This window comes from Manis pentadactyla, chromosome X (genome assembly GCF_030020395.1).
Source record: "Manis pentadactyla isolate mManPen7 chromosome X, mManPen7.hap1, whole genome shotgun sequence".
In the NCBI taxonomy this organism is placed as follows: Eukaryota; Metazoa; Chordata; class Mammalia; order Pholidota; family Manidae; genus Manis; species Manis pentadactyla.
The window spans coordinates 91153300-91168407 of NC_080038.1; the positions used below are offsets into that span (position 1 = coordinate 91153300).

The following is a 15108-nucleotide window of genomic DNA, read 5'->3' on the forward strand; positions in this document are numbered from 1 at the left end:
TGGAGATGTCATTGATAGCTTGAACCTGGCCATGTCTGAGGTATTTACATCATGGACATTAGCAAACACTACTACAAAACCAGGGCTTTTTCTTGGACAGGTAATTGTTAAACACTTACTAACCCACCACTAGCTATAACATATATAAACAAAAGTTCACTGGAATTCTTGTTTTTAATTGTGCAAAAGGATTCTGAGAACCACTAGACTGGCAACTTGTCTCTTTCAAGCTAAAAAATGTTATGAGGGAATAAAGCAAAAGGAAAAAGAGACTTTCAGACACTCACCCTTATCCAGAAAAACTTTTGTAGACTCATACTTCAGTTGCCTTAACCAAATGCTACCACTGCCATTCTCACACAAGCCTCACTGTTGACCCAGCCTCTCCCCTACAGCCTCCTTCTCTTGGGTTGAATAATTAACTCCATGAATTTGAAGAGCCTGAAGACTGGTAGTGAGAGTGGGGCTGCCATCTCTTCTAGATAACACCAAGGATCCATCATCTTGCTTCCCATAGCTATACAGACTCAAAATGTAACTAAGGTACTGTTCAAAAAGTAGTAGCTCCAGACCAAGTTTTCTACATAATGGATTTTCACTCTGTAATGAGATAAGAGGTTCATGACACAAATACACTTGAATCAGATGAGTCAACCACAAGAATACCAAGAGCTTATACTTTTACCAATTGCTTTGATGCAACTTAAGTATAGAAGATTTGTAATAACCATCCCCTCTTCTGCTCTTCAGTGCCAGCCTGAGCCCTTTGTAACTAATATGATGTGGAAAATATCATGTGCTAATGCTCCATCATCTCAGTAAAGAGTTCCCAGGAAAGGAAAAGGCTGAAATTATTAAAACAACCAAACAAAAACTCTATTAAAGAACTCAGCAAGGAGTTGACTATGTTGCAAAAACTTATCATCCTGTTTCATGACACATTGGAAATATAAACCTTAGGACTTTTTGGCCTCCACCGCATAGAGGTCTGATCATGTCTAGCTAAAAATGGGGATCTGCTGGTGTATTTCAGCCAACTTCCTCAGGTCTATGTCTGAATTCATGATTGTTTCTTCATTGCCAGCTTTGGCAAGGACCTACCTCCAAGGAGTCCCAATAGTGCTGTCCCCAGGTGACATAGCAGGCTTTGTCATCCCAGGCAGGAGATGCTATGGCCATATGCATCTGATTATCGACAACCCAGCATCACTGAAGCATCTCCCAGTGGGCTGGTCCAGTGGGCAGATTAAAAGCTCCAGGATAAACCAACAACTGGCAGCCTTTCTGAGTAGATTTGTGCACGCTCCTCAAAGTGGATGTTGTAACAGATGCTCAGGCCCACTCTGCAGTAAGGAGTATCAAACGTGAAAAAACTATCACTAGGACTCAATGTTTCAGATTCTTGAAATGTAATTTTCCCAGGAACATCAATGTCAAACAGATGGAGCTTTCTGTGCTTTACCAGTGAAGTTCCATCAGGCCCAAATACCACACAGGTATTATACAATTTTCCAACATCTTCTTCAGGAATGGAACCTCCAATGAGATTTAAGCTGCATTCTTTGCTACTTCAGAAAGCTTCTCTGTGGATTCACCAGGAAATTATTCTGCATATTCAAGAAAATATTTTGTGCCATATGGAGAATTAAAGCATTCTGGAAGAGAACCTACGTTGGCTCTTCGCATTGCTGCTTCCTGGATAAGGCCATAAGCTCGAGTGGGGTTATCTGATTTGATGGAAGAAACCTGAAGTTGGATGAGGGCCAAGTGGAAAGTGGCCATGGCTCTCCCAGGAAGTGGCATGGGCACCATGGGCTCAGTAGAGGTCTTGGCAACTCCTGTTCATAGTAGTTTCTTATGATCCTTTGTGTTTCTGTGCTCTCAGTTGTAACTTCTACTCTTTCATTTTATTTATTTGGGACCATTTTTTCCTGATGAGTCTAACTGAAGGTTTATTAATTTTGTTTATCTTTACAAAGAACCAGCTCCTAGTTTCACTGATCTTTTCTATTGTTTGTTTTTTTTTACTATTTAATTTATTTCTACTCTCATCTTTATTGTTTTCTGCGTTATATTTACTTTGGGTTTTTCTCTTCTTTTCCTGTTCCTTTAGGTATAAGGGAAGATTTTTTATTTGAGATTTTCCTTGTTTCTTGAAGTGAGCCTGTATTGCTATAATTTTCCTCTTAGAACTGTTTTTACTGCATCCTATAGATTTTGGAACATTGTGTTTTCATTTCATTGATTCCAGTGTATTATATTTTCTGTTTTCTCCATTGACCCATTGGTTGTTTAATTTCTGTGGGTTAAGTATAAGGGAACTTTCTGCAGAAAAATCAACTGATATTCTCATGGGGATTGCCTTGTATGTAAATATTGCTTTTCTCCTGCTGCTTTAAAAATTCTCTCTTTGATTTTTGACATTTTAATTACAATGTACCTACCCTGGTCTCTTCTTGCTCTACATGGATATCTGTTTCCTTCCCCAGGTTAGAGAAGTTTTCAGCTATTATTTCTTCAAATAAGTTTTCTGCCTCTTTCTCTCTCCTCTTTTTGGGCCCCCTATAATGCAAATGTTAATATGCTTGGTGTCCTACATGTTCCTTAAACTATAATAAATTTAAAGAATTATTTTTTCTTTTTTGTTTAATTTGAGTGATTTCTACTGCCCTGTTTCTACATATTAGGTTGCTTAGTTGTATCTCCCAGTGTTGAAGGAGCAGCCTTATGTAGGAGATGTACTTTGGGGCCCAGAAGCACAGTCTCCTCTGGTTACCAGAGCCATGTGCTCCAGGGGTGTCCCCTGTGTGGGCTGCATGTGCCTTCCTCTTGTGGTGGGGCCATGACTGATGCAGGCATGCTGGTCAGCAAGGTTTTCCCAAGGCCCAGCTAGTAGTGAGATCCTGCTATGAATGCTGTGGGCATGCTGCTGAGCAATATTATCATTCTGTCAGTAGTGCTGCCCAGTCTAGGCTCAGGGTTATGCAGGGCTCTCATCAGTGTTCCCCCTGGTGTTTGCAGTCTAGAGGGAGGATTCCAAAAGACACCCACCAGTGCTGAGAACAAGATAGTAAAAATAGCTGCTATCTTTGTCTCATTCACTGGGGAGATATCCAGCTGCCTTCTACCTCCCTGACAGGCTCTCTGAGGCTTTTAAGTGGTTCTTCTTCATCTGTGGTCTATGCAGTCTTCAATTCTATGTGTTTATACTGGTGCTCAGGTTGAGCGAGTCTCCATATAAGCCTTTAAGAGTAATTTTTCCTTTCCCTACATTTCTAGTTTTCCTGGATGTGTTCCCATTGATTTTCAAAGTCAGTTGTTTTGGGGGGTGCTTAGTCCTCCTGTGCAGGATCTAAGGTTTGGGGCGTCTGATGTGGAGCTTGAATCACTTGCTCCTTGTGGAAAAGATCCATACATTTGAGATCTCTCCTGACTGTAGAACACTGCATATAGAGTATGGTTCTTTCCTTAGTGAGACAATATATCTGCCTCTTCCATCCATCTCAGTGGTGTCTCTTATTGCAGAAGTTCTGATCATCCTGTTTCTAGGTGCCCTTCAGAGGGAATTGTTCCATATGTGCTTGTAGATTTGTTATATCCATGGAAAGGGGTGAGCTCAGGATCTTCCTACACTTTCTTGAACTGTAAGTTTCTTTTTTGTGGTGCTCTTGTCTGATTTTGGCAATAGGGTAATTCTGGCCTCATAAGATGCATTTGCAAGCATTCTCTCCTCTTCAAGTTTTTGGAAAAGTTTAAGAAGTACAGGTATTAAATCTTTAAATGTTTTGTAGAATTCAAACAAGAAAATTCAGTTTTGTTTCTTAGGACCTGTTCTCTGTTTTCTCAGTAATTCATATGCCATAAAAACAACACCCCCCATAGAAGTTATACATAATACAATCAAATCTATTTTATATTGAGTAATAAAAGCACAATAATTCTGTTTCTTGGGTATCAAAAATGTAGGCATTGTAGAACCTGAAGAATCAAAAGTTAGCATAAGCACAGCCATCTTAAAGGCTCAAACACCATTTTCTAACCTAGAAGGAGAAAAATTACTAGAACTTTGAAAAACAAGTTAGTCAGCCAGTGTTAATTGTAGTGACCTTTAGTTAGCTAACCTCAATCAGTTAAGCTTATCTTGCTAGAACCACCCTAAACATTCCGAAAGTGATTTTATCTAACCAGACCCCCAGGATGTGGCGTCAGCCAAAAATTTATGTGTCTATGGAAAAACACTGTATTGTGACTGTAGAAAATACTGCCCCTTTGAAGATGCTATAAAAACTTCTGGCTTTGTGTGTTCGGGGTCCTTGTTGAGACCCGCTGCGTCGGGCTAACACATGGACCCCAGCTAGCTGGCCTCTGAATAAATTCCTCTTGCTTGTTGCATCAAGAGACGCCTTCCGTGAGTGATTTGGGGCGGCGTCCTCCTCTGGGAGAATCCAACATTTGGGGGCTCGTCTGGGATCGTGCGCTCACCCCGCTTCACTCCCGAAGCCATTCTTGGAGGAAGAGGTAAGATTAGTGGCGCCTTGAGTTGTCTGTGTTCTGTGTTCTGTTTTTCAGTGAGACCGGTCGGAGTTCTGAAAAGGGTACCCTCTGTCTGGCAGCCGTCCCGGTCCCGTAAGGGGTCGCGACTGCGGTCGGTAGACGTACTTGGAGTACCGCAGGCTGCAACCCTGGGGGACGCCCCGGGGAGTTTGGAGGGCCAGGGACGCCTGATGGCCTCCCACCTGTTTTTCCGCAAAAGTGAACCAGATGAGATAGGGTAGGTTTTTGGGCGCCGAGAGTATCAGCCCACTGATTCCTTCCGTTTCTTGGTCAGAAATCTGCGGAAGACAAAAAGCGGCCGCTGTGTGTCTAATCTCTGTGTGTCTCTGTTTTTTGTGTCCTTTACGTGTCTAATAATTGTTATACTGGCAATGGGACAGACAGTGACGACTCCCCTTAGCCTGACGTTAGGTCATTGGACAGAAGTGAGAGCAAGGGCTCATAACTTGTCGGTAGAAGTTAAAAAAGGGCTGTGGCAGACTTTCTGTACCTCCGAGTGGCCCACTTTTAATGTTGGATGGCCCCCGGAGGGGACTTTTGACCTCTCCACTCTGCTTGCAGTAAAAGCTGTTGTTTTCCAGAATTCAACTCGGGGACATCCGGATCAGCAGCCCTACATTGTGGTCTGGCAAGAATTGGTGGAAAATCCACCGCCCTGGGTAAAGCCCTGGGTGCGAAAGAAAGCGAACTCTCGAGTCTTATTGGCTCAGGCTCAACCTCAGGGAAAAGGGAAAGGGACCACCAAAATACACCCTGACACTCAAGACTTGCTCATGGTTGATGATCCCCCTCCTTACCCTCCTGCCTCTGCCCCTGCGCCCGAGGCCCCGGCGGCCGAGGCCCCAGTGCCTCCGGCCCCGGCACCTCCGATGCCTCTAGCCTCTGGTACCGAGGCATCGGGGCCAGCTCCGGGACCGGCCCAGGGAACTCGGCGGCACCGAGGGGCCACATTGGACCCATCAGGTATTTTTCCCCTCAGGTCTTATGGGGCCCCCATTCTCGGGGAGGAAGGAGACCCGCCTTTCCAACCTCTGCAATACTGGCCATTCTCCTCTGCCGATTTATATAATTGGAAAGCTAACCACCCTCCTTTTTCAGAGGAACTGCAGAGACTAATGGGACTGATAGAGTCCCTGATGTTCTATCACCAGCCCACTTGGGAGGATTGTCAGCAGCTCTTACAGGTACTCTTCACCACGGAAGAAAGAGAAAGGATCCTCCTGGAAGCGCGAAAGAACGTGCCTGGAGCTGACGGACGACCGTCACAACTCCCTCATATATAGAAAGGGGGTTCCCACTGAACAGACCCAACTGGGACTTTAATTCTCCAGAAGGTAGGGAACGACTAACCATCTATCGCCAGGCTCTGGTGGCAGGTCTTTGCGGGGCTGCAAGGCGCCCCACCAATTTGGCCAAGGTAAGAGAGGTTAGTCAGGGAGCCGCTGAGGCACCCGCAGTGTTCTTAGAATGCCTGATGGAAGCCTTCAGGCGGTATACTCCTTTTGACCCCACTTCTGAGGAACACAGTGCTTCAGTGGCTCTTGCCTTTATTGGGCAATCAGCGCCTGATATTAGAAAGAAGCTTCAGAGACTAGAAGGCTTACAGGATTTGTCGTTGAGAGATTTGGTGAAAGAAGCTGAGAAAGTTTATCATAAGAGAGAGACTGAGGAAGAGAAGGAATTAAGGAAGGAAAAGGAAAGAGAGAGGAAAGAGGAAAAGAGGGATAGGAAGCATGAGAGAAATTTAACAAAAATCTTGGCCGCAGTAGTAGAAGGTAAGGGACGCCCGCCCTCTAGTGGTAGAACTAGTAAGGCAGGGCACCTGGGCAACCGGCCTCCTTTGGATAAAGATCAATGTGCATACTGCAAAGAGAAAGGACATTGGGTGAAAGAATGCCCTAAAAAGCCACTGCAGAAGCCTCCAAAAAAGGTGTTGTCTCTGCTGGAAGACGAAGATTAGGGAGGACGGGGCTCGGAACCCCTCCCCGAGCCCAGGGTAACTCTGAAAGTGGATGGGCAACCCGTTGAGTTCCTAGTAGACACCGGTGCTCAACATTCTGTATTAACTAAAGACAAGGGCTCTCTCTCTGGCAAAAAGTCTTGGGTGATTGGAGCTACAGGCCAGAAACAATATGCATGGACCACCCGAAGAGCAGTAGACTTAGGAGTAGGACGAGTAAGTCACTCGTTCCTCATTATACCGGAATGCCCTATGCCCCTGTTAGGAAGGGACATCTTAACCAAAGTAGGAGCCCAAATATCTTTTCAAGCTGAGAAACCTCTGGTGACTAATCAGGAAAATAAGCCTTTGAACTTGAGTATTCTGACCATAAGATTGGAAGACGAATACTGTCTTTTTATGGAACCAGAGCCCTCCTGAATTAGTCAGGAGTGGCTCGACCCATTCCCAGGAGCCTGGACGGAGACGGCGGGCATGGGGCTCTCCAAGAACCAGCCCCCTGTAATCATAGAACTAAAAGCTTCAGCCTTGCCAGTGACTGTGAGGCAATATCCAATAAGTAAAGAAGCCAGGGATGGAATTAGGCCACATATCCAGAAGCTTATGGAACAGGGAATATTAGTAAAATGTTAATCCACATGGAACACCCCCTTGCTGCCTGTAAAAAAGGCAGGAACGGGAGATTACCGACCAGTACAAGATTTAAGAGAAGTTAACAAAAGGACACAGGACATTCACCCCACCGTGCCAAATCCCTATAACCTACTAAGCTCCCTGGCCCCAAAAAACATCTGGTATTCAGTTTTAGATCTAAAGGATGCTTTCTTTTGTCTGCACTTGCACCAGAACAGCCAACCACTGTTTGCCTTTGAGTGGAAAGATCCCACCACAGGAACTACTGGGCAATTGACCTGGACTCGTTTGCCACAAGGATTCAAGAACTCGCCCACCCTCTTCGATGAGGCTTTACATCAGGACTTGGCTTTCTACCAAGCTTCAAACCCACAGGTAACTTTGCTGCAATATGTTGATGACTTATTGATAGCCGCTCCCACCCGGGAGACCTGCCAAGAGGCCACTGAAGCCCTTTTGACAGAACTTGCCAAATTAGAGTATAGAGCATCTGCTAAGAAGGCACAGATCTGCCAACAACAAGTGATTTATTTGGGATATTCCCTGAGAAAAGGGAAAAGGTGGCTTACTGAAGCCCGGAAGCAGACTATGATGCAGATTCCGGTCCCCACTACAGCACGCCAGGTTTGCGTGTTCCTGGGGACAGCAGGGTTTTGTAGATTGTGGATACCCGGATATGCTTCCTTGGCCACCCCTCTGTACCCCCTTACCAAGGGGACAGCCCCGTTTGTTTGGGGATCTGAGCAACAACAGGCCTTTGATGATATCAAGAAAGCCCTCCTCTCAGCACCCGCTCTAGCATTGCCAGACGTAACTAAGCCATTTGTCCTTTTCGTGGACGAACAGAGCGGAGTAGCTCGAGGAGTGTTGACACAACAATGGGGACCTTGGAAGAGACCTGTCGCCTATCTGTCAAAAAAATTAGACCCCGTGAGTAGTGGGTGGCCTGCCTGCCTGAGAGTAGTAGCAGCTGTGGCCCTCTTAGTTAAAGATTCTGACAAACTAACACTGGGACAAAAACTCACTGTGGTTGCTTCACATGCGTTGGAGAGCATAATCCGGCAACCACCCGAAAGATGGATGTCAAATGCCAGAATGACTCACTACCAGACCTTACTCCTGAATCGTGGTCGTGTGGAATTTGCCCCACCCGCCATCCTAAACCCAGCTACTCTGCTCCCCGATTTGGGAAAAGAAGTACTTCATACCTGCCAGGAAATCCTGGCTGAGGAGGTAGGGACCCGCCAGGACTTACAAGATCAGCCTTTAGAAGGACCAGGACTCCTGACTTGGTATACAGACGGGAGCAGTTACATTATGGATGGTAAGAGAATGGCGGGAGCTGCAGTAGTGGATGATAACCGAATCGTGTGGGCCAGTGGACTTCCAACGGGCACTTCTGGACAGCGAGCAGAGCTCGTCGCTCTGACTCAGGCTCTAAAGATGGCAGAAGGTAAGAGACTTAACGTCTATACCGACAGCCGATACGCTTTTGCCACCGCTCACATACACGGGGCTATTTATAGACAGAGAGGGTTATTGACTTCTGCCGGGAGAGATGTTAAAAACAAACAAGAAATTTTAAATTTGTTAGAAGCCATCCATAGACCTAAAGAAGTGGCAATAATACATTGCCCTGGGCATCAAAAAAGCGACTCTCTAATAACTCAAGGAAACAGAAGAGCGGACCAAGCTGCAAAACAAGCAGCCCAGGGAATGAATATCTTACCCCTCCAAGTGTACCCGGAGGCCACTTGTATTAAGAGCTTCCAGTATACACCCGAAGACCTCGCTTGTATAAACAAATTAGGGTTTAAAAATTCCTCACCCCACGAGATATACAAGTCTGAAAAAGGGAGAGTTGTCCTGCCCCAGAGAGAGGCAGAAGAATACTTAAGGCAGTTGCATCAATTGATATATTTGGGAGCAAAAAACCTAAAGACCTTGGTTCAAGACTCCCCTTATCATGTTATTGGATTAGGAAAACTGGCTGACGAGGTTGTAAGAAATTGTGTTCCCTGCCAATTAGTAAATGTGAGTAAAAATCCAGTAACATCCGGGAAAAGACTTCGAGGGGATCGCCCAGGAGCTTACTGGGAAGTTGACTTCACTGAGATCAAGCCTGCTAAGTATGGATATAAGTACCTTCTAGTTTTCCTAGACACATTTTCAGGATGGACAGAGGCATTCCCCACCAAAACTGAGACAGCTCAGACGGTGTCTAAAAAGATCCTTGAAGAAATATTTCCCAGGTTTGGAATCCCAAAGGTAATCGGCTCCGACAACGGCCCTGCCTTTGTTGCCCAGGTAAGTCAGGGATTGGCCAAGATTTTGGGGACGGATTGGAAATTGCATTGTGCATACAGGCCCCAGAGTTCAGGACAGGTAGAAAGGATGAATAGAACTCTAAAAGAGACCCTGACTAAATTATCCATAGAGACTGGTTTATATGATTGGTTGGTCCTCCTTCCCTTCGCCTTATTCCGAGTTAGAAACACCCCCAGCCGTTTTAGACTAACACCCTTTGAAATAATGTTTGGAGCCCCGGCTCCACTAAATGCAGCTCACCTCCACGTATCCCCTGAATCTGTGACTAATAAGTTTCTGCTTGAAAGGTTACAGGCACTGGAAGTTGTGCAGAAAGAAGTGTGGGCCTCTATCCGAGAAGCCTATCGGCCAGAGGACATTTCAGTACCTCACCCATTCCAAGTGGGAGACTCTGTCTACGTAAGGCGACATCGAACGGAAAATCTTGAGCCTCGGTGGAAAGGACCCTTCATCGTCCTTTTGACCACACCTACAGCTGTGAAAGTAGATGGCATCTCTTCCTGGATACATGCTTCACAACTGAAGAAAGCGCCTCAACCAGACCCGGACTGGCGAGTAACTCGAACTGATAACCCTCTTAAATTTCGCTTGTGTAAAAATGATTGTGTCACTAACAATTCTAATTCTAATGACCCAGTTACTTCCCACCTTCCAGAACCCTAACCCCCATGAACCCAGGTTACTCACATGGCAAATCATTACCCCGGCTTCCCAACAAGTAGTAGTCCAGTTAACAGGACAACACCCTAGGGGAACTTGGTGGCCTACCCTCACTGTAGATTTGTGCACTCTCTTCAAACAAGACCCATGGTACGAAGATAAAGTTGGGGTACCCGGATGTGGTACTCGGGATTATACAGTGCATTGGGGCTCTGGGACCATGAAAGAGCTCCAGAATACCTGCTTCTATGTATGCCCAGCCCCCTCAGCCGATAGTGCCAAGGCCTCACAGTGTGGTGGGAAGACAGATTTTTTCTGCAAAAATTGGGGTTGTGAACAAACAGGGACATGCCATTGGCTGACAGGAAGCGCAGGGAGATCTCCTCTAGGCCTCATAAAAATCCAGTGGAATACCACTCGTGCCCAATGCACGACTAATCCCACCTGCAACCCTATTGACATCTCTTTCACAGATGCAGGAAAAAGGGCAACAAACTGGGGAAAAGGGCTTATGTGGGGACTAAGACTCTACCAGAGTGGCTATGATAATGGAGTCTTGTTTATGCTCAGGCTTAAGGTAGAGACTCTTCCGGCTGTCCCAGTAGGACCCAACGCTGTCTTGCGGGATCAACCGCGTCTCCCAGCCCCAGCCCCAAAACAGGCCCTAGCCCCACCTATGGACTCTGCCACCACTCCCTCCGCCTCCACTCTTGGCCGAGTCACCTCCTTTCCTGGCACCGGACAACGCCTTCTCAACCTCCTTGAAGGGGCTTTTCAGGTCTTAAATACCACCAACCCTAACATTACTGAATCCTGTTGGTTGTGTTTCTCTTCTGGGCTGCCTTATTATGAAGGATTGGGATTGTTAGGCAGTTTTAACAGGACAACCCGTCACGAGATCTGTAGCTGGGGAAGCCACAAGAAGCTAACTCTGACTGAAGTAACTGGAAGAGGAAAATGTTTAGGTTCAGTCCCCCCCACCCATAAAGCTTTGTGTAATGAAACCATAGCTGTGACCTCCTCAGGTGAAAATGAGTATCTAGTCCCTCCTCCCGAAGGGTGGTGGGCTTGTAACACTGGAGTGACCCCATGTGTCTCTACTTCTGCCTTCAACTCCTCCCGCGATTTCTGTATCATGGTTCAGCTGGTGCCCAGGTTGATGTATCATGATGACCTCTCATTCGTAGCTGAATTTGAACCTAGGCATAGATATAGGAGGGAGCCGGTCTCGCTGACCTTAGCTGTGTTGTTAGGGATAGGAGTCACAGCCGGAGTAGGAACAGGGACAGCCGCTATTATTTAAGGGAACTAACATTATGAGGGACTAAGGACAGCTATTGATGAAGACCTAAAAACCATAGACCAATCCATTACTAAACTTGAAGAATGTCTGACTTCCCTCTCTGAAGTAGTCTTGCAGAACAGACGAGGGCTGGATCTGCTGTTTCTAAAAGAAGGAGGATTGTGTGCAGCTTTAAAGGAAGAATGCTGCTTTTATGCAGACCATTCCGGAGTAGTAAGAGATTCAATGTCAAAGCTTAGGGAAAGGCTAGACCAGAGAAGGAGAGAACGAGAAGCCGGCCAAGGGCTATTTGAATCTTGGTTCACTAGGTCCCCGTGGCTTACGACCTTGATATCCACTCTGGCTGGGCCCTTACTCATCTTTGTGTTGCTCCTCACTTTGGGACCCTGCATATTAAATCGGCTGATAACTTTTGTTAGAGAAAGAGTGAGTGCCGTTCATGTACTAATGTTGCAGCAACAATATCATTCACTCACCCAACAGGAAGATACAAACATTCCATGATTGGAATGCCCTTAAAGAGAAGTGGGGAAATGTAGAACCTGAAGAATCAAAAGTTAGCATAAGCACAGCCATCTTAAAGGCTCAAACACCATTTTCTAACCTAGAAGGAGAAAAATTACTAGAACTTTGAAAAACAAGTTAGTCAGCCAGTGTTAACTGTAGTGACCTTTAGTTAGCTAACCTCAATCAGTTAAGCTTATCTTGCTAGAACCACCCTAAACATTCCGAAAGTGATTTTATCTAACCAGACCCCCAGGATGTGGCGTCAGCCGAAAATTTATGTGTCTATGGAAAAACACTGTATTGTGACTGTAGAAAATACTGCTCCTTTGAAGATGCTATAAAAACTTCTGGCTTTGTGTGTTCGGGGTCCTTGTTGAGACCCGCTGCGTCGGGCTAACACATGGACCCCAGCTAGCTGGCCTCTGAATAAATTCCTCTTGCTTGTTGCATCAAGAGACGCCTTCCGTGAGTGATTTGGGGCGGCGTCCTCCTCTGGGAGAATCCAACAGCATTGCTTAATAAGACAATTTCTTTGATCTTTACTTAAGATCAGAAAATCAATGGATATATGGAATAGCTGTATGGCTATAAAAGACTTTAATGAACTATAGTCAACAGTTCAAAAATTTTAGTCTTCTTCAGAAGCAAATGTAGTCTTTTTGAATATATGATATGAAACTAAACAAAGGACCAGTCTGACCTGACAGCACAATCTATATAATATGAAATATAGTACACACTTAAATCAAACAAGTTTATGTCAATAACTTGCACATTATGAAGATGATAATTAGGTTTGGCCATAATACTTAATAGCTAAAACTTAGAGGCATGATCAATTTATGATGATTCATTACGTCTAGAAAAACCTTATTTTAAGGACCACTCTAGAGGGTAAATTTAAAATGTCTTTTGGATTTTAATATTATAATGACAGAAGTCCTTTAACAGATTTCATAAAATCAATAATTTTATTAGTAATTATATAGTTTTGAAAGCTGATGCAGATTTTAATTGTGATCATATCTGTAATCACTCTACTCTTTCTTCTCTATTCACTGATGTAAGATTATGAAGCCTCATCATTATAACTCCACTTTCAAAGACCTACATCTCCTAGTTACTCAAAACTCATTTAACAATATCATCCAATCAACAAATAGTTATTGAGCTCCAAAAATGCACCGGGCATTGGAGGAAAGTTTTTAAAAATCCATTTCCTTAAGAAGCTTATTATTCCTTCTTAAGATGAAGAGGTTCCCATGGAAATCTACCAAAGCTACAAAGATAACAAGCATCTGAATATACATAAACCAATCAAAACATTGATATAATCCATAGGAAATTCATGCCTTGACTTATTCAAATAGCATTCCAGTGATCCCAAGTCACTTGAACTTGAACTAAATATCCTTCTTTCCACGAAGCCACATTGATTCAAAAACTGCAACTCACATGGCTTCCTAGGAAAGATCTCTTTTCTAAAGTGTACCATCAAAATAATTCATAGATCCATTGGGCTCTTGCTACTGTACACCATGATCAGAGAGATTTAATGGATCAAAGAGAGACTCTAGAGACAGAAGGGGTATGACCAAAGGCCTGAAATATGACACCACACATTGGAGTGTGATTTACAGGAAGCCAATTTCTTTCATAGCCTTCACCTGTCAAGGTATTTGCTCATCTTAGTAAATAAATTCAGATATCAAGCTACCATTTGTTGCCTGTCTCAAGAATTCAATCAGTGTGATATGTAGCAGACCAAAATTCAACAGACTTTTATCCATGTCTGATAAAATTTTATTTTAACCATAAAGAATATACAGATATCAAGATGCAGGTACAATCTAAGACGCATGTACAATTACATTTGTACATATTGGCAAATCAAAAAGCATGAAATAATCCATCTTCCACCTCTACCTTTTCCTAAATAGTGGCCACTAAGTTGACCCAGTTGTAAACACAAACAGTATTGTAATGGGGGTATGAAAGAATGCTTTGCCTTCTATTTTTGCAGGATGTCACATGTGCCATTGTAACACACAATTCTCCAGGGTACAGTTAAGCAGAGAAATCTATGTAAAGAGAAAGGAAGATTTACATATTTGAAAGGGCTCAAAAGTAGATTCATATCTTACGGTTGACTGCAACTAGTCCATTTGATTATGAATAAGGATCAATTCAAATAAGACTCCATCTATACTAACTGTTGTCATAGACCTTCATCAAGACACAGATGAGCAATATTACAGGCCAAGCTCATTATTTAAAGACCAGTGTGTGGCCACTTGGTATATAACAAAGGCATAAGAGCTATAAAACCTTGCAAGTTTGACATTAATTTCTAAGTGAGCACCCTGAGACATTCACTTGATCTATATGACTAATGAATAAATGATCACTATATTGTGATGAGGCTCATATTTTATAATTCTATATATTTACCGGTGGTGTCTTTCTAGATTGGCTTGGTTTCATAACTGGATAATGTTGTTGACGCACTAACTAGATTTACAGAAAATAGGAACTATTTCCAAAACAAGTTACACCTACATCTGTTGTGCTTGCAGCAATGTAAGTACAATGGACTTAGGTTTGGCACCAATGACCACTGATGGATGCCAAGCCTAGCCATGCACACCTGCACCTCAGCACTTACAGGCACTATCTTTGTCAAATATTTGGCCCGATAAATCTCTGAAAAGCAAAAAATGGTAGCTATTTGGGGTAATACTCAGTGTCTGAATTGGGAACAAAGGAAGATTCAAAACAAGAGTTGTTGAAAATGAGAAAGTTTTAGTGATTCAAGTGAAAAGCCCAATTACTTTTCAGGATGAATTTTTGGTGTTTTCTTTTGATTTGAAATAACATGTCTGGTTCTTTACTGATGAAAGCTTAAATCATATCAATATGAGAGACTGTAAAAGTGCTGTTTTTTATTTTAAGTTTTGAACTTGATGTTGCTTTCCCACAGTGGCCTAAATTTTGTTGAGAATAATTATATTAGGGAATTCCATAAAGTTTCCTTTTTTTTTCAGAAGAGGGCCTTTCTTACTTCCATGTAAGTAGCCTAATTATAAATTATAATTAGAAACCAGGAACACCAAATAAAACCCACTGGAAATTGTTCAATGGTCCAATCAAGTATGAATGTGTA

At 43.7% G+C, this 15108-nt stretch overlaps 1 protein-coding gene and 1 pseudogene across 1 annotated transcript; one reads left to right on the forward strand and one right to left on the reverse strand.

The window, feature by feature from the left end:
* Positions 1–956: 956 nt before the first annotated feature.
* LOC118929489 (omega-amidase NIT2-like) lies at positions 957–1803 on the reverse strand (annotated as a pseudogene).
* A 3081-nt stretch (positions 1804–4884) lies between these two features.
* LOC118929485 (uncharacterized) lies at positions 4885–6907 on the forward strand (the record flags this gene model as incomplete). Its single annotated transcript, XM_036919647.2, is given in 2 exon segments — positions 4885–5829; positions 5832–6907. Coding segments are annotated over 2 exon segments (1980 nt in total), but the record flags the coding sequence as incomplete, so codon positions are not given.
* Positions 6908–15108: the final 8201 nt, after the last annotated feature.